Here is a 25580-nt window from a genome sequence, read left to right on the forward strand (position 1 = left end):
CAGACAAAAATATAAGAAGCAAACACACGAAAAGAGAAATAGGTCTAAACTTTTAATCTTAGGTTAAGTAGAATTCAGTTTTAAACTAAGATAGGATTATGGGTGTGATTGTTCAAAGTTTTCAGGAAATGTAGTTTCTGTGCTATATATACTGTTCCAGAGCATATTAAAATTGACAACTTCATGTTTCATTTTATGAAAACATAATAACCTTGATGTCTAAAACTGGTAAAAAAACAACACATAACAAGAAACTCCTAATTATTCTTATGTTTACACATGTTCCCAGCTGTAATCTTGAAAAAGTTGCTTAATTCTTCTGTGCTTCAGTTTCCTCATGTAAAATGAATACCTACATTATAGAGTTGTCATTATTTAATACACTTAGGGTGTTTAGAATTGTGAGTGGGATTTTGTAAGCACTTAGTAAATATAGAGTTAGAAACAAAAATCCCTCATATAATATTGGCAAATTAAGTCTTGCAAAATATTTTTGATATCGAAAATTATTCAAGCCATTAGCAACATCATAATTAATAGTAATATATTGAAGGCATCCTTTTAAAGAGTTATCAAATCACCTGTTATCACTACTATTCTCTTTTTCATTGTTTAGAAAGTGCTAACCTGTGTATTAAGACAAGAAAAACAAATGGGATATAACTGACAAATAGGAAAAGACAAAATTCTCCTTAGTTATAGGTAATATGTTCATCAGTATTTATAGGTAATTGTTAAAACCCAAGAAAATAATATAAAAATGTCATGACCAAATCAGAGCACTCAGTAAAGTAGCTACTTATAAAATAAATTTTAAAAGCTAAAAAGCTTTCCTGTATACTTGTAATAACCATTTAACAAAAATTATTTCATTTGCAATAGGAACAATAGTTTATTCTGCTAATGCTATGATGTTCAAAATTTCTAAGCAAAGAAATAGTGACATTGTATTTGGTTCATCAGAAGAATGATTTTTTTTTAAAGTATACATCTGCCTGGACCTAGAGAACATTATGTTAAGTGAAATAAGTCAGACAGAGAAGGACAAATACCATATGATCTCACTTATATGTGGAATCTAAAGAAAAGAATAAGTGAATGAACTAATCAGAAACAGTTTTGGAAACATGGAGGAAAAACAGAGGGTTGCTAGAGGGGCGGGGGGGTGGGGATAAGGGGGAAGGTGAGGGGATTAGAAAGCAGTCAGTAACCACAAGATGGCCCCGGGGTTTTGAAAATTAGTTTGGGGAATGTAATCAATAATGTTGTAAGGATTTTGTAGGGTACCCAATGGACACTTGTCCCATTTGGGAGACCACCTCAGGGATGATGTAGATGCCTGATCACTGCACTGTACACCTGAAGCTGAAGCTGAACAATAATGAATGACAACTATAATTTTATAAATATATATATACACATATACATATATATGTATATGTATATATATGTATGTATATACGTACAAGAAGCGGAGTGCAGCATTAGGAATAGAAACAGTGGAAATGTAATGGCTCTGTGCGATGTCAGAGGGATAGTGGATGGGGGGGGTCACACAGTGTGAGGGATATAAATGATAAACGTCTAAGTGTTAGTTTGTCTTGTGCACCTGAAATTAATAAAAAAAATAAAATAAAAATAAAAAAAGTACACATCTGCCTTGTCCTTCCCAAAAGTTAATAGTGGTACGTCTTCTTTATTATGCAAAATATATTTTCATCTTTGACTCAATTTTCTCATAGTTTTATTGGTTTTTGGGTCACACGTATCAACTGCATCCTTTAGTGATAAAGCACTTACATTTCAGGGTAAGAATAAAAGCCATTTGAGATTTCTGTTGCTTCAATTAGAAATGCTCCAACTCATGATTTTTTCTTTCTCTTGTGAGTTACTGGAATTCAAAATATGCTAATAGTATTCTCACTTGTAAGCAATCTAACCTAAATTTTTATGTCCTTAGCTCTTAATTAATATATAATGAATAGAAAAATACTTGTAGTTAAATGAGTTGCCAATTCTTAATGTTCTTATTTTATTCATTTTGACATTTTATCCTTTTTATGTATTCTTGTATTGCTGCTTTACTGAGAAGACAAAAAAGAAAACTTAATTAACTAAGATATTACTGAGTCAATGGATTTGTGCAAAATGTAATGGAGTTTTCATGTTGCCTCACTTTCACATGTGGAAAACTGTTTTCAGTCACACATTCCTGTAGGAATAATTTTTAATCTCATTCCTTTTGTAAATCTGTCCAGTTTTCCACTTCCTATTAAAAATAGAAAAACTAATTGATAACAGCTCAGTTTATTATCCAGAATAACCTAGCAAAGTTTAATGAAAACTAGACCCCTTTTTTATACAAATTATAAATGTTTTCCTCTTTTATGATAAATAACTAGAGTGAGTAGTAATGAAAATCAAAAAGGAATTAGCAGCTGATTGATAAGACAGTTCTCACTTGCTGTAAGTCACACTTGCCTGACTTTCAACTAACGGCAGTTTAAAGAATAATGACACTGAAACTGAGCCACAGAAGTACTTGGATAAAAAATGCTCAATTTTTTTAAGTTAATATGCAAAGCATTAACTTAGGGAGGATGTTTGTGTTTTCATCTTATCTTTCATCTATTATTTCACAGTCCACACTTTCTTTAATTTACTTGTGAAGAATAGCTATAAAATTTACTTTTGTTACCTGAAGTAAATTTTCTTCAATTGTTTCTTAAGAGCATACCATGTTTAATTTCTTCTTTTTTTTCCCTGTTGTTGCAAAATCTTTCCATAGAAGTTACGTTTATTGTCTGTTTCTTATATAAGTGACCAATATCAAAGCTTACTATTATATTTCTCTAAAAATAATATGAGTAGGTATTCCTTGTGTCCCTTCTATGTTTTTTTCTAGGCATTATTAGGTCTTAAAGACTGCTTTATGTTTTACACGGTATGTTAGCTTACTAGGACTACGATAACAGTGCCACAGACTGGGTGACTTAGCCGATAGAAATTTTCTCAAAGTGCTGAAGGCTAGAAGTCCGAGACCCTAGGTCAACTGGATTAGTTTCTCCTAAGGTCTCTCTCCTCGGCTTGTCTTCCTCCAGTGTCTTCACTTGGTCTTTCCTCTGTGTGCATCTGTGTCCTAATTTTTTCTTGTAAGAACACAAGTTATATTGGATTAGAGACCTCCCTAATGATGCCATTTAACTTAATTACTTATTTAAAGACACTGTTTCCAAATAGAGTCATATTCTGAGGTACTGGGAGTTAAGACTTCAACATATGAATTTGGAGGTGGGGCACAATTCAGCCCATTACAATGGTCAGTCTTCAAGATGGCACGGGCAGTACACGTAGGAGAATATTGTCTTTGCACAGTTATTCTTGGTTTATTAAGCTATTACTCCAGCTCTCAGCTTTTCTGATTCTGGTTGTATGTTTAGTCTGGCCTTCAGTTCATGGGAACATTATTCTACCTTCCGCATGATCCCAGTTAGAATGTCTGGGATATTCATTTCTCCCTCAAGCTCCCTGCACATCTAGCCTTTATCCTTTCATATTATGGGGATTACTTGCCACTTCAAACAAGTGATCCTGCTTTGGCGTGAGTGCTAATCATTACAGTAAAGCCATAGGAGAGACGATAATCCCTCAGTTCCCAGGCTTTCAGTTTGCTTTCAGTATCATGTGCTTACTTTTAGGTGGCCTTCTTTTACCTCATCCTCTCTAAATTAGAAGATGATAATGGATTATATCAAAACTCTGTATTGTTTGAGACACTACAGCCTTGGCAAGGAGAATGGGGTCTTTCTTCAGTTTGGTTTTATATGCTTTATAGCTATCAGGAACTTCTTGAAGTTTGTGGTATATTTTAGAAATAGCCATTATATAAACTCAAATAGAAAAAATATTTACATGAGACAGGAACCTTTTGGGAAGTAGAATAATTTTATTTTAACTTAATAATATACAGTTGAAATGAGTGGTTCTCAACATATGTTTCATGGGCCAATCACTTCGGAATTACCAGGGATGTGTGTTAAGAGTGCCAAATCCTGGCCCCCACCACAGACTTATTGAATCATAGTCAAATTAAATTATTTTTATTTCTACCACTTTTTAAAATTTATGCCAGTTTATATACATGCTGACATTTTAAGTATTCCTTTAGACTCTTGAATGAACATTGGCGGTTAGTTTCCTTAATTGTATTGAGGACATGAGCCCACAAAACAGCAAAAATTATATATTATTTCCTTACAGAATTTTGGTTTTTTACTTGAAAATAGTGAGGTAATAGCAACAAAGAAAATGAATATCTGTATATTATAAGTAAAATTTTAAAATAAGTGCTAAAATCAGGACTATTCATAACATTATGGAAGATAAAGGTTTATAATGTTCTTAGTATCAGAGAACACTTTCAAGTCAGTAAGAAAATGTCAAATGTAAAATATATGAATTGCCTAGTGACATGGGCACAGATAATTTACAAGTGAAGAAGTAAAAATGGCCAAAAAAACTTATGAAAAAATGTATAGCAATATTAGAAAATAAATACAAATGAATGCTACTTGATAACATTATACATAAATATACTTATATGTATTTTATTATAAGTTTTATTTATTACACATATTATATATTTATATGTATATTTCAATATACATATATAAAGATAAAGTATTATGTATGTGTATATATATATATCTACATATATATTTATTTATATATGTATGTATGTAGATATAGATAGACAGATAGATAGATAATACACTTACTTGAGGGTGCAACAAAATAGACATACTTATTATATGTCATTAGGGGGAAATGTTAATTCTTTCATCCTCTAGGAGAGCAGAGTTCCAATATCGATCACTAGTTTTAAAAATGTTCATCTGCTGTCATGAAAACCTTTCACAATATATTCCTATGTGAAAAGAGGTTTGAAACAGTGTATGATGTCCCAAATTTAGGCAGATAATATTATACATGCATAGACATAAAGAAAAGGACAGAAGAATATGCATCAAGGTGATAGTGGTGGGTAGTTCTGAATGGGTAGAGATTATTAGTATATTCTATGTTTTTCATTTCACTTTTCTGTGCTCTCAAGTTTTCTGATAGGAAATATTGCTTTTCTAATGATAAAAAACTTAAAATATTAAGAAAATAGTTTTGAAATCTCAGAAACTTCCAATTAGAAAGGTAGAAATGTGAGAGACAAAAACGAGGGGAGAGTTGATAATGATTACTATTTGCTTCAAATAAATGAATGCTTCAAATAAAAATTCCCAAAATTCCAGAATTGAGATAGTGCTAACAAGTAAGAAAATTGATTTTACCAATATATACCCTCCTTGTCTCCTTTTTGGAACTCTCTTACGTTTCCATGTGCTTTGTCTCTTACCATTTTTCTTCTAAGGTTTTTCTTTCTCTCATGCTATAAGTCTTCATAAGTCTTCAATGATCAACCTGCATTACCTGAGACACCTCTTGCTAAAGAAGGTCTAACCTTTCTTGAGTGCTTACTTAATACCAAGTTTTTGATTTACTTTCCAACAAAGATCTGTTGAATGTTTACTCTTGGCCACAAAAGGTGTTTAATCCAATAAGTTAATATCACTTCCATGCTAGAGTAGTTGGTCTATGAAATCATTATCAAAATTGTGTAATCTTCTTAAGTTGCTTTTTTGTAGATTAACAGTTACATCTCCAAGAATGCACTCATTATTCAAGTCATAATTATGAAATTTAAAAAAAAACACAGTAAATTTTGACAGAGACATTATGATTGGGAGAATTTTATAGCTTCCTGATTTATCAGATTCAAAATCTTTATCTTATTGTTCATGAATCTTCATAATTGACTCTTCACTGTAGTCTTTTTTATGAGATATACTTTAATTGTTAGCATGGGAAAGACTGCGAGAAAGGGGGAAACATGTAACATCTTTTCTCAATTGTGTTCTTTTTCTAATTCACATTTTAGGAGTCCAAATATATTCCAGACATGGAGAAAGTATTTTAATTTTGGCAGCCATTTGTAGTTCACTGGCACTTCAACCTCAGCTGTTCAGAAGCCTGCCAGTAGATTGTTTAAAGTTTTCAGGCCTCGAGGAACAGCTGGGTTTTACAACAGCACTGAGTTTCAGATTTTACATTTCATTTGAAATATATTTATGTGATTAAATATGGTAACTTCCAGCTAGCCAGAAAGCCTTAATTCAGTGTTATGCAGTACATTATAAGTAGGATGACCACATAATGTGTTGGCCAAACCAAAACACTTTCACAGTGAAAGAGAATGCTATTAATAATGACACTAGGACAGCAGGTATGAACCAGGCTATAATTTATGTTGGCTTTAAGCAAATCTCAACTCCGATGATTCAAACGGCTTAAACTTCTTTACAACATCGCCCTATCTGCAAAAACATATCACGCATCTATAACAAACTACCTCCAAACTTAGGGACTTAAAACAATTACAATTCTACTAATGTTTATGATTCACTGGTGAGGAAGGTTAGGACCCTTGGGACAGTCTGGCCTTTCTCCATAAAGATTCTCATCCTTCACAAATTCTCATCCTTCACGTAATCCACATGTAACATATACTCATCTCCATCCCAAGCTTCTAAGGGTTTCCTCCCAATAACTGCAGGCCCAAAGTTCAGAATCCTGTCACCTAAATCAGGTCTAGATAAAAATAAAGCTTTTTGTGTTTTGCTCCTTGGTGTGGATCCTTTTATCTGTTCCCACATATTAAACCTACAATGGTGAGGCAGGGACAAAATAACCACAATCAACATTCCCATTCTAAATGGGACAAATGGGAATTATTTGGCTGTAACTGTTTCATAGAAATTTTGAATTTCCGTTGGACACATGTTACCAGGTCACATACTGCAGGATTAAGGGATGCTCTTTGAAAAGGGCCCAGTTCTGTTGCCTCACAGTGGATCTGTATTCACTGTCCTCTTAGGCTTCTGGCTGTTGTCTCTGGGCTCTTGGCTTAGTCCTTGGAGGTAGCCTTCCTCTCCCATAAGAAATGGCTATATTGCAGCAGCATTCCTTTCTCAGCTTGCTTCCTTCTTGTGGAAATTTGGGGATCCAGAGAGGAAGTTTCATTTTGAAGTGTCTCAGTCCCAATTAACCCAAGTATTACCACACCCTTAAAATTTTTTTTAGGCTTTCTATGTACCAGATATAGTCTATTACATAAGGGACCCACTTACAATTCTTTTTAAAACAGACCTTCTCCCCTATATTGGTTGGCATATCAGAGAGCTGTGGGACCAGCTCCTTTTTTCTAGTCAAGATGGGCTATTAGACTCCTTTAAATCATTCAGAGGTTTTTTTAAAAAAGTTGTTACAACCATACACTTAATTTGATCTTTGACTGTAGGTCTTATTTTACTTGGGAAATCTTTTACAAGCAAGTCTTGTGTCCTTTGTATTTTCTTTAAATTTTACTCACACACTGAACATTTATTTCTTTAGCTCATTTCTGTTTTCACTTTATCATACAACTATGAGAAGCCAATTTATACATTCAATCTTCTGTCTGGAAATCTCTTAAGCCAAATTCACAAGTTCATTAGGTTTACATTTTCTCTATTCTAGCTTTCTGAAGGTGACAGTTTTGTTAATTGTTTCACTATTACATGGCATGGATTGCCATTTTTTTCTAGCCTGCAAAAACAGTTTGTCTCTTTTAATTTATTTTAGCAACATTTTGTAGTTTTCAGTGTACAGGGCTGACATATGTTTTGTTAAACATGTCCATATGTATTTCGTGTTTTGAATGCTGTTGTAAATGGAGTTGTATACTTTATTTCATTTTCAGCTGTTCATTGCTAGTATACAGAGATGTATTTGATTTGTGTATATTGACCTTATATTCTGTGATCATGTTATAGTCACACATTTTTTCCTAGGGGATTTTTTTGTAGACTCCTTAGTATTTTCCATGTACATAATCATGTGTGTACAAATAAAAACGGTTTACTTTTTTATTTTTCTTGCCTTATTGTAATGGCTAGGGTCTTTGGTGTAGTATTGAACAGAAGGGCTGAGAGTAAATATCCTTGTCTTGTTTCCAATTTTAGGGGAATAGCATACAATTTTTTTCCTGTTAAATATATTGTTACCTGCGGGTTTTTTACAGATGCCCTTTATTAGGTTGAGGAAGTTCTTTCTGTGCCTAGCTATATACCTAGTTTTGTTATAAATGGGTACATTTTACTGTATATAAATTATACCTCAATTAAAAAACCGATTTAATAAAAATCATCATTACATATACTAAAATTTAAACAGAGAAATATATATATATATATATATATATATATATATATATATATATATATATATATATCATTAAAAAAAACCTTAACTGTGTGAAGTTTAAAAAGTTTAAGAAAAACTAGTCCAGGCTAAAAAATTTATTTTTAACCTTAGTCAACTATAATATGAACATACAATCAAAATGCTGGTTGAAGATTTTACTTTCAGAAGCAGAAAAATAATTTAAGAAAGGAATTTCTATCTTTCCATTTCCCAAGCTAATATTAATATAATATTTCAAAACTCAGTATTATTTTTCTGTGTGATAAACTTTGCCTGTAAGTCTAACTGAGCTTATCTAATTAGCACCACTGAGAGATTATAATTCCTTTTCTTTCCTCGAGAATAAGACAGAATGTTTTTAATGTTTAGCAATTATTTTTTTGTTTGCCATATTAATTCTGTCAATATAGTTGATACAATACTAAATATTAACTCTGAAGATTGGTTCTGAATCAGTTTGGCAAGATTTTATTTCCATTTCTATCCTTATTATACAGATTAGGAAATTGAGGCTTAGAACAAATAAATGACTTGCCTTTAGTTATTTCTATATCTCTGATAACTTTTTTTAAATAGGAGTTACTTAAAGATCCGTTGTACATTGGACTACGGCAGAGAAGAGTGAGAGGTCCTGAATATGACAGTTTTTTGGATGAATTCATGGAGGCAGTTTCTTCCAAGTATGTATAATATTTATTTTATATTTGAGTAGAATTTCAAAAATTTAGATAACCTAACATAATGAAGTATAACAATATCCAAGTTTTGTGCAGTATGTTTAACAATTAGATGTGATTTGAATAAAATACACCTACATATATCCGCATGACTCTTAATGGCCAAATAACAACTATCCCAAAAAATGGTTGTCTCTGTTGCTATCTCTGAAGATACTTTTACAAGAATCTTTAGATCCTGTGATTATTGGAATGCATGATTATAGTGAATGAGGCAGTGAATGGCCAGTGAGTAAATTACTTGAGCAAGGCTTTATACAATTATTGGCACCATGAACTTTGTTTCTGGCTGTTGATAATATCTGATCTTCAGTTGTCTTTTTTGGGTGTACCTGACCCTTTTGTAGTAGGAGAAGCAGAGCAAGAAGTGAGCATGAGTTAGTAGTCTACAGGGTCTAGAATGGAACAAGACCAGGACATCCAATCACAATCCATGAATCACTGATTAAAAATAAGGCACTATATTTCACCTACTCTAGATAGTATTTAACAGTGGGCCAAGTGCTACTACAAAATTTTCCGTTTTTTTTTTTTTCGTTTTTTTTTCTTTCAAAGAAGAGCCTTCTACCACAATTTAGTAATATATTCTGGGAGAATTTTGTCACACTAACAGTCATCCCATTTGTTACTGTATAACCACAGTAACCATGTACTATTCAAAAACGTATATGTTGCCTTGGTTTTTCATAGAAATAAACTCATCACTAGAATCAACTGTAACTAGAGATGTACTGGTTTCCTTTTACTATAAGGTATAATTTTAAGAAATTGTATCCGCTGGCACGATATTTAGAATATATTGACTCTCTCATTACCCAAGGTTTTAATGCACAGTATACTTGCCACTAGTATGGACTATTTTTTAAAAACCAGTGCCTGATTTATTTATTGTTATTATTATTTAATCAAACTATACTTATACTATGCTATTTCTATGAAGAAATAGTTGAGAAACTCTACAGTTTAAATTCAAGATTGCTTAGTACAGTTAATTGCTAGTCATTTTTCATATTTAATTTTAAATTCTTTACTCTGTAAAACTTATGTAAGGTTTTGAAATTATCTGTAACTTTCTAGGTAGCAACATTAATCAAGAGATTATATAGAGAATACCATGAGGCTATATAAAAGGAGAGTGAAATTCTCAATGTGTTTGTTTTTATTTTCTGTTTGTATGAATAAAGTCTAACTTTATATAGACAGCTTCAATATGTTTACAAAGAAGCTATTAAATAAGTTATGAAGGTAATGTGTATGACCTATGTACTCAAATGCTGATGAAATAAAAAGAGAAAAATTCCATTTGGTATCAATGAATAGCTTTCTGGAGAAAATGAGATATGAGCTAATTTTGAATGAGCTGTGTCAATCTGGAATCAGAAAAAAAATTTTTTAAGTGTTGACTTGAGAAGTTACCTAAGATCTGTGATAAGGAAATGGAGATGCACAAGAGTCAACAGTAATTTTAAAAACAGAAAGCACCTATAAATCAGGAGTTATACTTCTGGGCTCTTCCTAGAGAAAAATCCCAAGGATTTTTCAAATATACTTCCTAGCATGACATTGCTTTGGGAAAAGTTTTCCAAAATTGAAACCTAGCATTCCCCGCTTATATTGGGAGATTGTCCTAAAGATAAGAGCAAGATTGTTTTAAGTGGGAATGTAACTTAAATTTAAGGTGGAAAATGACTGTTGCAAGTTGGGTTAGCTAGGAATCAGATTCTGAGGAGTTATTAAGGGGTGTTCTTGGAATCAACCCCTTTGGAAGGGAGGGGAGAGAAATAAGCGTGGATAAAGAGAGAAGTTGACATTCAACGTGGACTCACCAATAACCTTGGATGACTTCATTGGGATGATCCCTGCATGCTATTTAGTCCCTTAAAGGAACACTAATTTCTGCCATCCCCCAACCAATATTACGTTGTGTTTTTTATTTACTATCTTGTCTGGGTTGGGGTTGGGCAGTTTGAAATTCTTCCTTTTGGCTTTTTCCACAATTATAGCTCTAACCTTATAGGCCAAAGACTTGATATGGGTGTTACGGCACTTACCAAGTATGTCTATTCTAATTATATATTTGGAGACTGAAGAATCACCACCAGGTAGGTCTCTAGTCCCCATGGACCCATTATGTGCTAGACCTTGGCCAGAGCTCCATTCATTACTGGCCCCCCATATGCTTCTAATGAGAAGGGATAGCATATTGATGCTTTGGGTCTCCTGGTACCACTGTCAACTCTGTGCCCTCTAAATGTTTGCCTATTCCCTGTCCCCAATGTGCAGTTACCTAAATAAAGGGCCATAGGTCCCTTTGGAGAAGGATTGGGGGAATTATTACCTTGTATTCTTGCCATGGTGTGGCAAAGTACTTCTCTCTGGAAATGGGGCCTTTTCTTCAATTAGTGGGTTCTGGGTCCAAAACTTAGCGCAGGTTTGGAAACTAAGCAAGATATTATGATTTCATTGGAGCAACTATCCTTTGCCTTGTGGTCCATCTTTGATTTTTTTTGAATGTACATATTGAGTAGTAGCCTTGTTAGCCATCTATTTTGTCTTTAGGGATGCATATTTTATTAATTCTGTTAATTATCTCAATAACTGTGGGTCAGCCCCCTACACACCCCAACCTCACCAGTCTTGTGATAATTGTGTCACCTGGCTTCAAATGGCTTCTGGTCCTCATCTGGTTTTATCATCTACGTTGATATGAATGAGCCTAGTTCTATAACAACTTTTCTTTCTGTCAGTTCTGGCCTTCAGAAGAGAGTAATTGAGTAATGTAGATGTCTTCTCACTAGCATATTTTTTTATGGCTTTGGTAAATTTTGTGTTTTCTGGGTCTTCTTGTGGAACTTCATCATCTGATGGGTTTTCTGATCTTATGTAGCATGTGCCCTCCAGAATGCACTCTTTGAGTCTTGTAACCCCCTCATCTGCCATCTGCCAGAGCATTTCTGCTATTTCAACCTTATTTAATACGAGCCATTACTTGTCTGTGTTTTTGGGAGCCATCATAGTAGCAAGTTTATACCATCTACTGAGATTCTTGCTAGTTGTTAATCCTGCATCACAGGAGAATGTCTTCAAATGGATAGACTCTCCCTTATCTAACCTTGAATTCTGGCCACCTGGATCAAACATCCTCAGAATTTGATCTCACATGTACTTTCCTCGCCAAGATAAGCTAGATAGATCTTGCAGTTCCTTTGTGAAATAGACTCTTTCTTCCTTTATGAGGCCTAGTGTGTCCCAAATGGGTTATACTGTGACATAACCCTAGTGATATAGGTCTCTCAGGATCTGGAAAGGAGGTAAGGGTAGACAGATAGGGGTTACGGAGGCATATGCTGTCTTATGGGGGAGAAACCATAATCTACATCATCCCCAAGAAAGAAGGGGCAGGCCACTTTGTGGGTTTAGAAAGTTCTGGGGAATCCAGGAATTCAAGATATTGGAAGACATCAAACCAGATATCTCATCCTATGTGGTTGGATCCTATTCTTTTCCAACCAGGATCCTAACTTAGCAGATCTGCCTTTCTTAAGAGTTTTGGAGTTTATGACTACTCTGATGATTAATCCCTGTTTCTGGTCATCTTTCTCTGCCCAGAAACTACAGGAACTGAGAACATTTTTGTTGCTACCAGAGAGATCCTGTGGCTTTCACATTGGTCATTATTTGCCCTCAGCTTTTTGTATTTTCCCATTGTTCTGATAGTTACTCTTTCTCAAATATCTGATACGTCATTCCAGCTAAAGTGTTTCCTTCCACTGGTATGCCATCCTTACCTACCTCTCATGAGAGTTTTACTAGTGGGACTCCACCTTGTGCCAGGAGTTCTCTGCATTCCATCTTCCACCAGTGATGGGGTCCTCTGCCAGCCAGGTAACAAGTGATCCAGCTCCAAAACCCCATCTTATCAATTGCTTTCTCAGACCACTCCAGTACTAACTGCCACAGATTAGGTTACCTGGGAAGTAGATTCTGAAATAACTGTTAAAAGAAATACCCTGGAGATCAACCCCTATGGGAGGAGTACAAAGGAAGCAGGAATGGGCCGAGGGAGAAATTGAGCTGCAATGAGGGCACAATGACACCACTGACCCCATGTGGAGCTCTGGAGCTACAGTGGCTTTTTAGAGTTGTCCCCAGTTGTGCTGAGATAGCCAAGCCTTTATATTCCAGCATTGATTTGTCCCTGGACATGAATCATCCTCAGAAAGAGCATCACCTATGAGGTAGTGCTTTCTGCAGCTTAGGCAATCCCTAGGACAGCAGTGGGGGATCTGAGTGCCATATCAGTGTTCAGCACAGTTACATTTAAGTAAAGATAGAATCTGAGCAGTAAAAAAGTTTCAAGGTTTGTAATTAAGGCATGTTCTGGAATCTGTAGGATGGACTCTGTTTCCGACAGATCAAGTCATATGACACACAAATGCTAGGCTCTGCATAGTAATATGTTTGGTTTGGGAAAACTGGCCATTGGAGCAAGCCATTGAGTTGCCCCAGACTACCTGTGCCCTAACAGGAGCTAGATATCTCCAGTAAAAATAGCATGTGAAACCAGTTTTTTTTCTCATTATTTTGATTCATTCATTTATTGGTTGATTGCCAGTGTTTGGTGCTGAAGATACATCGATGAATAAGACGAAAACAATCCCTGTCTTCAAATAGCCTATTCTCTGCTAGAGGAAACAGATAACAAACAAGTAAATAAGCAAATAATCAAACAACACAATGAAATTGTAATAAATGTAATCAGGGAAACAAGAAATTGCTGACTGAGAATAATAAGGAGTGACTTAGCTTATATAAATCAGATGAATGTTACAGTTCTCGCTTTAATGAAGTTAGTAGCCAAAGTCACGACACATTTTTAGTCATGATACTTTTGTTGAAAATTAATGTGAACTCTTTGATTGTAGTTAAGTGAATTCATAACCAATTGAAAACCTGAATTCAGAAGGTATTGATTAATTAGCCTGGATATTAATTAGCATCTCCAGTGGAGTACCCAAAGTCTGTTTCCCTACTACTTGCCTTTTCAACAGTTTTATCCATTGGGCCTAGTAATTCTACATCTGAGAATATAAGATAAGAAAATAATCCTATATAAGGAATAAATGCTATGTCCAAATATGTTCACTGAGCATTTTTAGTATATGATTTTCTTTCTTTTGCTTCCAGAATTGCAAACTCTCCTTGCTTTCCTCCTACCCCACTGACTGCTCCTTCATACTTTCTTTGGCTTATTTCTTCTCTTCTCCCTAACCTTTGTACTTGAAAGTGCCTCAGGGCTTGGAGCTTAAAAGTTTACTTTGTACTCTTTATCCCCACTTCTTAATGACCTCATCTAGTCCTGTGTCTTTATATTTGTGACTCCCAAATCTGTGTCTCTAGTCTGTAGGTCGTCTCTGGACTTCAGAGCCATAGTCTACGTCCTTGCCATCTCTTCTGAGATCTATGATAGACTCAGCAGACGTACGTACCACATCCAAAATCGGACTCCTGGTCTCACCCCCACCCCCAACCCGGCGCCTGCTGCAGTATTTCCCATCTCAGCAAACGACAACCCCATTCTTCTGTTCCTGAGACGAAACACATTGGAGTTATCGCTCCGTACCCATAGTACCTGCAGAACTTTTTAGCTTTAACTTCAAAATGTATCCAGAATCTAACCATTTCTCATTGCCTGTATTATTATCTCCCTTTTTTGAGCCTCTTTTCCCTGATTATTGTAAATACTCTCCTAACGGGTTTAGTTGCTTCTGCCCTTGTTGCCCTTTAGCCTGTTCTCAACACAGAAGCTTAAGGGACTCTAAGTTAGGTAACGTCTCTGCTCAAAACTCTACGGAAGTTTATCATTTCATTTAGAATAAAAGGAAGTCTTGCAATAGCATGAAAGACGCTGGCCCTTGTTACTCCCTGTTACCTCCCCCCGCCCCCCCACCTCTTCCTAGTTCTCTCCTTGACCGCTTTGCTTTTGCCACACTAGCTGTTTGTTATTTTTGAACTCAAGCCTTGCATGTGAATGCCTCAAGGCTTGTCATTTCCTCTACTTAGAATCCTCCCCACCCTCTGCCCAGTTTTCCACATGCCCACCTCTCTCACCTTTAAAATTTCAAATGTCTTTCTCAGTGAGGCCTTCTTTGATGAACCTATTTAAAACTTTATCCCAACTCATTTTTTCTTCTCTGACTTTTAAAATATCTGACATATTTATAATTAATTATTTATGTTTTAGCTACATCCATATACTAAACATCATCCCATGAAAGCAGGGAGTTTTCTTTTTCTTTCACTGTCATATCCCTTGTGAAAGTTCTGGAAGGTCACCTCTCCAAGTTCAAAAGAATAAGATATGTAGCCCCTGATTATCATGGCCAGATTTGCTAAATTTATTTTTCTTCTTATTTATAGTATCCTCTCTTTCTAAAGAAATCATCAGATACATAAGGCCAAAGATTTAGTGTAAAATAGCAAAGAAACCATTGATTGCAACCCTGTGTAAGTGTGTACAGCACATCAACTTACATATCTGATGTAAGTTTCTGTACTGCCTCATTATCCTTCCTCCTTCCATTTCTGCTGCAGTTAATTTCATGGCTGACTTTCTGTGCTGCCTTCTTCTACCTGTTCCAAGCATTGCCTTTTATACCTGATCCTTTTTTTGGATGAATTGATATATTTATAACTTAGATGATTTTATCTATAAACCTGTGAAGACCTTTGGATTTTGCATTTCACTTTAATCAACATAATTTACTTTGGTTTGCATAAGAAATTTAATGACTCTATGGGATATCTCCTGTGGTCCAAAGGTGATATACACCATTTGAAAAAAAAAAAAATCAAATGGAAAGAATGTCTGTCAGAACGAGAAAAATCAGCAACCATGTTACAAAGGAACATGACTCAAATCAGATTTATGACTCAGAGTTTTTTTTCCGTTTTCCCATCCAAAGAAATATCAGATTCACAATTTAACTATAGCCATGTTTTTCTTAAACTGCCAACTATTTCTATTTATATCTTTCCACTTTTTAACAAGTGAATGAAAAAGGTAGGTCATGTAAGTATTAGAAATTTACTGGTATGTGTTATGTGTATGTATGTGTGAATATATAGACATTCATATTCCCTAAAGTATTCGATGTAGATATATACTTCAGCATTTTAGGTTAGCTTTGCATCTTTGCCCATATCTCAGCCCAGCCTTGGAGGAGCCAACTGACTTGGAGGAATAAGTCAAATTTACTGTCTCTTTCTAAACATGGTTACAATTCTTTTCTTTCAGGTGCTTTCCTTGTATAATCCCATTTATTCTAATCATTAATTCTAATTGCATTAATTTCAACATTCCTTTAACATGGGTGTAAATGTTTTACATTGCTTTTATTCTATTCAGATGAGTCTTATGAATGTATTACTCCACTGTGCGCAAGTTTCCTTTCTAGAATGTGAGCTGTGTCAGAAAAAGAACTTTATTACAAATGGATTACTTTTTTTCTGACTATCCCACATTATACTCTGGCACATAGTGGGTATACAATAACTACCACTGAAAGCATTACTGAAACATTAAATCTAACCTTCATGAAACTACAGTGATATACATGTGAAAGAAAGGTGGTTCTCTAGCGAAAACTAGAGAAACACAATTTTCCGAATAAAGTGGCTCTGCCTGTAGTAAACTAAATATTGAAGGTTTAATTACATTAATACATTTATGTGTTAGATTTTTAAATTTGCTGTAAAAAGCAAAAGTATTTAAATTCCCACTGCATCCGTTACCTATCATTTTCTCTTTGAGTCAACAAATTGAGATAAGAGGACTCTATTCATATTTTATCTGAGTTTATTGAAGCTAAATTATATTCATTAAAGATAATCATTATGGTTTGGCAATAATCTGTAGACCATGCTTCTTCTCTGTGTCTCTTCTTTGTCTGTTCTCCTGACTTTCATTTAGCCAGGTGAAACCCAGTTTCTTAAAAACTTGTTTCTTATTGTTTTCCATCTATATGTACTATATGTAATAAATTCAAAAATAAGAATAAATATATCTACTCATTGGTAATATTAAAACAGGAGACTCAGTATAGATTTACTTAGTTATACTCACAGATTAATCTGAAAACAAAAACCAGAAACACTATCAGTAGCTATGCCTTGTGGGTCAACCTAAAGTCTTTTGTTGAAATGTTATTTTCTTGCTTTCCTTAATTTTTACGTATTTATAAACAAAGATAAAGCAGGTATGCACAATATGAAAGAGTTTAGTTCTTATTTTTAAAGATAATCTGCAAGGCTGGTTTGACAGGAAAATTATATAACAATATTTGGACAAGATACATATATACTGTATATTGCCGTATATAATGAACTCCTCTTTATAATGCGCACCCACGTTTTTGGCCCAAACTTTCAGGGAAAAGAAAATCTTTCATTTTAATTTCTTAATTCAAATTTTTATTTGAGAAATACATTTAGGTACTTGTTTTTTGTATTATAAAGGAATTTTACAATTATTTTTTAACGTATTACAGTACAAGAAATATTATGTAATAAATAGTTACAAAACACAAGAACAGATATGAAGTACAGGAATTGTTATGTACGGGTAGCAAATTTACAATATTTATACATCATAGAAGGCCAAGAACTGTTCGTGGTTGCAAGTTCATCGTAAGTTCAACAAAACAAATTATTGTATTCCAGGGTATTATTTTGCATATGGATATCGTAATTGATTTCTAGAGTTACACTTTTAACTCATACGTATAAATAAAAGAATTAAAAACATTTATATAGATATGGAATTAGTCCTACCGGTACCCATGTATAATGTGCATCCTTATTTTTCCCTCACAAATTTTGGCAAAAAAAGTGAGCATTATACAGGGCAAAGTATGGTAATTTCACTATTGGAGATTTAACATGCTGTAAGGAAAAGGATAATTAAGAAAAGAATAATTAGAAAGTTGGTTGGGGATAAGTTCAGAAATTTAAGGGGACTTTTTTCAATTTAGTAATCCCTTGTAAAAAAGTTCTCTAGTAAATGTGAAATCTAATTTGCCATTAATATCATATCTTGATCTAATCTTATTGTTGATGGTCAGTACATTTCAGTTAGTAAAGGCCAGAGTCCTTATAATGGCCCCTGACCTCTCTGATGCCCTCTGCTGGAGCCTCACCCTCTACCCTGCCTTTGCTGTCACGGAACTCTCAGGGCAGGTGCCCAACTTAGAACATTTCCTCTTGCTCTTTCCTCTGCCCGAAGTATTCTTCTCCCCAGAATTTACTTGACTAGTGACCTAGTCTTTTTCAGTATTTCTTAAAATCTTACCTTCTTCTGAGACTTACCCTGATTATCCCATGTAATACTGAAGTCTGCCCCACCTTCTCCCCATCCCTGGCCCTCCTGATACTCTTGCTTTACTTTTTATTATATAATTATATATAATTTATTCATTTATTACACTTGGTACTTATTGTGTGTCTCTCCTGGTGGAATGTGTGTTCGCCAAAGACAATGGTCTAGTTTGTCTATTTTATGAACAAGTTCCTATATCAATGCCTAGATATACAATAAATATTTGTTAAACTGGATTGAATTACTCAAAGAGAGGCCACACAAGAGAATGTGAGTGGATTGGCACAAATCGTTAACCATTACTAGAAAATTAAAGTTTAAACACGCCTTACTTTTGATGAGTGCTACCCTCATTTTCATGTGGAATGGAGAGCCATATGGGTGTGGTGAGTGATGCACTCTTGGTTTTCTCAAGTCTCACAGAGTATCGCTTGAGGGGCTAGAGGTAAGTGCTAAAGTCAATATGTGACATAAAGTAGTCTTAACTACATTTAACACAAGTTGGTAGTCAATATTTTTTGAGCTGATAGATTTCAAAGATCTATTATGGAAAGCTGTAAGAAAATTTGTGTAAAATTTGCCACAATCAAGACATAAGAACAAAATAATCATTCCTCTTGCCGAGATCATCACATTCTGGCTAACTCAGTTTTCCATTTGTTATTTTTATTTCACAAATTATAAAGGAAGCCAGAATTAACACAGCATGTCATGTTTTTGATTTAACCATATTGTAGTGATTAATTCTTAAGACTTTCTATTTTTGTGGCATCCACACACAGATGGTGACCCATTTCTTTTTTTTCTTTTTCACATTGTCAGTCAAAATTATACCACATCCTACTGTATATATGGTAAAGATTGCCACATTTGTGAATAGAAAACAAAATAAGCAACTGTTACATTTATTGTTATCCAATGGTTAGATCGGTATATGTAGGAATTCGAGTCTTACTGAGCACATGTTGGAGTGGTGTTGCTTGGGTTAGGTTCGCAGTCCATCTCTTCAGAGGCCTTCTAAAACGACATTTCTTACTTTAGTAAGTTCACCATGGTCTGGGATCTGACTCTCAGTTTAGGAAGTTCAGAAACCTAGTTTTGTAGGTATACAAAGCCCTCATCTCAGGGACATGGGATATGTAAAACCTAGGCTTTGCTGTATATCTCTGAGACTGTTTCTGATTAGTTTGTTCATTTATTCTGTTCTTTAGATTCCACATATAAATGAGATCATATGGTTTCTGTCTTTCTCTGACTTATTTCCCTTAGCATAATGTTCTCTAGGTCCATCCATATCATTGCAAATGGTAAGATTTCATTCTTCTTCATGGCCGAGTACTAATACTCCATTGTATAAATGTACCAGAGTTTCTTAATCCAGTCATCTACCGATGGGCATTTCTGTTGTTTCTATGTCTTGGCTCTGAAGGTTGCTAGATGGGAGGCGTGGGTTGGATGAGGGAGAAGGTGAGGGGATTAGAAAGCACAATCGGCAACCACAAGATTGCCATGGGGATACGAAAGTCAGTTTGGGGAATATAATCAGTAAGGTTGTAAAGATTTTGTAGGGTATCCGATGGACACTTGTCTTATTAGGGAGACCTCTTCAGGGATGATGTAGATGCCTGGCCACTGCTATGTACACCTGAAGGTGAATAATAATGAATGCCAACTATAATTTAATAACAAAAAACAAAATAAAAAACACACAAACAAACAAAAAAACCCCTGGGCTTTGAAATCACTCCTGGTTCCATCAGCTACTATATTTGCAACCTTCAGAAAGTTACTTACCTTCCCTAAGGCTTAATTTCTCTCTTGAAAAATGTGAAAAATGATAACAGTACCTACTTCATAAGGTTGTTGTGATGATTGAGATTAAGCATTACAAATCAAAATTACTTTTATTTAGTGCTGTAAATAGTAACTGTAAATTTTTTCCCCAGGAAGGATGATTAGGCCAATAATTTAATTACAAGTTATAGGCTGGCAAATTTGATTTAATATTAAAGAGAACATTTAATAGTTGGAATAAAATAAAATAAATAAAATAAAATAGAATAGTGTGTAAAGGTACTTACCACAATGCTTGCACATAAAAGTCACTCAGTAGTTGTTATTCTTGGTAGTTTTTATTGGTAATATTATTTGTGACCTCTCTGTCACTCCACATACATGGGCAGATGCGTTTAAATAGATAAAGATTTCTGCCTTAAGTGAGAGGATTGATTAGAATTAAACATTCTCTAAACTGTTCAAACTTTAGGATTCTATTAAAGTACTAAAGAAGCTGTATTTTATTTAAACATTCAGGGCTGCTCTGTACCGTAAAACTTAGTGATTCAATGATAATTGTGATCATTATGAGTCAGTTGAAAATGTTTGATCATCGCATTATATAATTATACTTGATCCAAAGTAATAAACTTCACATTCAATATTTTAAACTGTTTTGTTTTGCATAAACTTTGGCTTTTCCTTGTTTTTCCCAAAATTTATTTCATCAGAAGCTTGAGACAGTTGACAAGGTGATTCAATCAAGAGAAAAAAAAATCACAAAAAGTTTTTATTTGCCTTGCATTATATTCCCTATGGTGCATATGAATTGTACAGTCAGCTTCAAAGCAAGTTGACGATAAAAATTACTTCCTCAATAAAAGATGATACAAAGATACTAAAAAGTATTGAATTAACTTGCAAAGATTACAAATGAGACTTGGGCTTGTATAAACCATTTATGCCAAGTAACTCTATAGACCGGTTCTTGACTCTCTCTCTCTCTCTCTCTTTTTAAAACATCTATATCAGTACCATCTGATTATATCCCAAAGCAGAAATTGAAATAAGTTTTCTTCTATCTTCGATGATCCCCCAGTGTTTTCCTGTGCATTTATCTCAAGAACAGAATCATTACTAAATTCATTCAGTTCCTCTGTTATGTCGCTTGTTGATTCATGCCCAGACTCCATTTCCATAAACATAATAAACCAACTTCCCTAAACCTTGACCACTTTATATCTTCATCACCATACAGAATCCTTCAATAACTTCTAGTTTCTTTTGTATTTTAGTAATAGGTCTTCAAGAAGTGATCTGTACCCCTTTCTTAACTGTTTTCAGCTTCTGCGTATAAATTCCTGCCTGATCTGGCCTATGTATGCACGTTCCTTTTTCTCTTGCCACCTTGCACCCTCCATGAATTTTTGTACAGTATTCCCCCATTCTCTGCTTGTACATGTCACTCTTCGGTCACATCTCTGTCTTTGTACATACTTCTCCTGATTGCCCCACTGTTTTTGTTTTTTAATTCTTGCTTATCTTTCATAACTCAGCTTAAATATATAGACTATCGCAGTCTAGATTACAGAAGCTTCCCATATGGTTCATTAACATGGATAAAGCCTAATAACATGTATCACACAGAATTGTAATTACATTTATTTATCTGAGCACTAAGTCTCAAAATACTAGATGCGAAGGACTAGGTCTTTTTATTTCCCCTCTATAATGCCTATCATCAGAGGTGCTCAACAAATGGTTGTTTAATGAGGGCTGTTTAAATGAGGGCTGAGTTCTGGAATGTGAGCAATGTCGTATCTGAAGACTATAGAACTTTAAGATAATGTATTTTGGATGATTATTTGAAATTAATTCTAAATTCCATAAGGGAATAGTGTTCCTACTCCCTATGGCTTTATGGTGTAAAACTAACAGTTCTTCATAAATGGGTAAAACATACATAAAGTGATTTTATGTTTGTTCAATGTTTTTGGACATGCTTTAGTATTGTATATTCATTTTAGTGTAAAAAGATTTTCTGCATAGGAAGTAAAAGTTTAGCCTTATGTCCCATACTTAAGGTATTTATTTTTTTCTAGTTACAAATAGTGAAGAATATAAACAACTAGTAACTCTAACTTTTCTTAGTTCTATTAATTAAACTCTGGAGTACTCCAACATTTGGATTACTCCAGACCTATAGTTTCTGCCCGGTAGAATTCATGATTGTTGAAAATCATGTGTGCACAGAGAGCAAATAAAGAGATGCTATAAGTAAATGCAAGAGAATAATTAAAATAGTTCATTATAGTGGTGTTTGTGATAATAGTGACATTGGAGAATTTGTATGGTAAAGGTGTTAATTGGAAATAGCAACTGGGCAAAAGAGAGATTGAGGAATTACCCTAGAATGAGGACAAGTGCAGTCAAACAACTGACCCAGAAGCAAATATAGTATGATACCTCTTTCCCCTCTCCCATTTCACCCCCGTGCCCCATTCCACATATACAGAGGTTGCCAAAACAGTGTATACACATTTTAAGGAAAAAACTGTATTAAAATTCTAATACTCAATATATACCAATAACAAAAGATGAATACAAGTTATGTTTATAAGTTGTTTTGGCACCCCCAGTATATACATGGTTGATTACCAGGCAAAATTTATTTCTATTTAGTGTATTTTAGAAAACATTTTCTTCTGTCCAAGTTTAAATGCTAAGCACTGGATCTTTAGTTTCAGTAAAACATACCTAAATAAAATTCCACCCATAACAAATTGTTAGGGTGTGAGTTAATTCATATGAAGTGTCTAAAGTAGTCAAAATCATAGGAACAGAAAGTAGAATGTTAGTTGTCAAAGGCTGGGGTATTTAATGTTTAAAGGGTGTAGAGTTCAGTTTTGAAAGATTAAAAAGTTTCTAGAGATATCTTGCACAACACTAAATATGCTTAACACTATTGAACTGTACATTTAAAAACCACTAAGATGGTACAATTTATGTTATGTGTTTTTTACCACAATGAAATGAGAAATTGTTAGTAAAGCTTTTATAGATGTAAACTTCATTAAAACAGTTTTTTAAAGATTAGTAAAATATCATTTAGTGCTAGAGACTACACTATTTTATTATTTTTCTGATTAAATGAAATATATGGCCCATGTAAAGTGCTTGGAAAAGTAAGTGCTCAATGATATTATAACTGAACACAGTACCTTTCACTTTTTAATTCAATTTGACGTTGCTTCATTTTAAACTGTTTTTACTGGCACGGATCAAAATGATCTGATGTATTTCACAAAGGCTGTTAATAGACACAGAGAAAACACCTTGAGGCTTTAAGGCAACTTAATATAAATACAACCGTGTGCCACATCACGAGGTTTTGGTCAATGACAACCACATAGACAATGGTGGTCCCATAAGATTCTAATGGAGCTGAACAATTCCTATCCTCGAGTGCCATCGCAGTCATTGTAGCAATTGTACTCACGTGTTTGTGGTGATGCTGGTATAGCCAATCTTACTGTGCTGTCAGTCGTATAAAAGTGTAGCACATACAATTACCTACCATACATACTACTTGATAATAAATGACTATGTTACTGGTTTATGTATTTACTAAGTATACTTTTATTGTTATTTTGGAATGTACTCTTTCTACTTATAAAAAAACAGTTTGCTGTAAAAGTATGGTGTGTTATCCCAGCAGCATCCTCATGCGTCTTGTGTTTACTGAGTCTCTTGATTGCATCATCTTCTTTTGTGCTTGATTTAATCTCATGTTGTTTCATACAGTAACATGCTGTACAGGCATGTAGCCTAGAAGCAGTCGGCTATGCCATAGAGCCTAGGTAGGCTATACCGTCTAGGTTTATGTAAGTGCACTCTATGACGTTTGCACAAGGAAAAAGTCCCTTAAATGGTGCATTTCTCAGAATGTATTCCAGTCGTTAAATGATTTGTGACTCTACATTTTTCAGGAATATTTTATGCTTGGTAGCGACTAAATTTCCTTGGAGTAGCTACCATGCTCCTCTGTTTATCACTTGTTTGTGTTTTTCTCCTAAGTGTTATCAAATGCAAAAGAATTTGCTTTTAAGTATACCTTTTACACACTACTGAGCACTCACAAATATTAGTTATTAAAAGGCATGTTTTCTTCTAAGAAATTATCAGAAGGTGACGTGATTTGAGTGGGTTGTCTTTTTTTGTGACACTTAAAAATATCTATTTAAATACAAGGATGAATACTTGATATGCATTCAAATTTTATGGATTGAATCTTGGGAAACTAAAGAATGATTTTTTTTCCACTGTTGTCTTCAAGAGAGAACAGATATTAAAAATTAAGGCATCATAATTCCTTCTTATTTTGGTTATGACATCGAAAAAACCTCACCAGATATGTGTCATCAATATTAATAACAACAACTATAAGAGCTAGTACATTTTTAAGGTATGTACCAGGCTCTGTTCTAAATGCTTTTACATACTTTTAATTCTCAAAACAGTTCTATTAGGTTGGTGCACACGTAACTGCGGTTTTTGCAATTGTTTTAAACCTTTTAAACCGCAGTTACTTTTGCACCAACCTAATATGATATTCTTACAATTGTTTATCCCCGTTTTCCAGGTAAGAAAAGGCACAGAGAGATGAAGTAAATTTCTGTAGCTGCCCACCTAGAAAGTGACAGGGCTAAGTTTCAAATTCACATAGTCTGGCTCTAGAGCCCGTGCTCTTAATACACTGCAGTTAGACTGCATACCTCTCTGATTTAAAAGAATGTTATCCAAATATCAAGTGCAAATAACTTGGCTTCTATGGCACATTCTGAGTTCAGACATTTGTAGCTTTTGGTATAATGGTGAAAATAGAATGACAATAACTATAAGCTTTTGGCTGAATTTTAAACATGTAGCCATGAAGATAAGCAGTATTTTAACAACTGTGTGAAAGGTAACTATGGAAAATTAGGTGATTTGTTTGAAAACTGCATTTTCCTCTTTCCCTAAACATTATAGTTTTCCTAAACAAACAAAACCGTTTGATGATATTTTTTGGTACTTGAGTTATATGCAAATAGGAAATTTATGTGAATTCAACAGAAATTTCATTCACAGGGCATTCCAAATCTTGCCATTTCTTGTCCCCATCAATGGCTTTTTTGCCCTTTCTCTTGTCTTGAACCTGTAAGCCTGTCTCTGTCTTTTTCTCTTCCCTTTTTCAAGTCTTTACTCACTTATCACCTTCTCTGTGAAACTTTTCCTGAATCGTTCTATTTTAAGCTGCACCCCTCACACTGGCTGGCTTTCTGTACACTACTTGCCTT

General features: G+C 34.3%; 1 protein-coding gene across 1 annotated transcript in view; it reads left to right on the forward strand.

Moving 5' to 3' along the window:
* The window catches only part of ME1 (malic enzyme 1), a 174817-nt gene that overhangs the window by 76530 nt on the left and 72707 nt on the right, over window positions 1-25580 (forward strand). The window contains exon 6 of the mRNA XM_019729541.3: window positions 8929-9032. Coding sequence (XP_019585100.1) covers window positions 8929-9032 — 104 coding nt within the window. The remainder of the gene's footprint in view (window positions 1-8928; window positions 9033-25580) is intronic.

The sequence above is a fragment of the Rhinolophus sinicus genome, chromosome 2 (assembly GCF_057876585.1).
Source record: "Rhinolophus sinicus isolate RSI-liver-muscle chromosome 2, RSI-T2T, whole genome shotgun sequence".
Taxonomy (NCBI): Eukaryota; Metazoa; Chordata; class Mammalia; order Chiroptera; family Rhinolophidae; genus Rhinolophus; species Rhinolophus sinicus.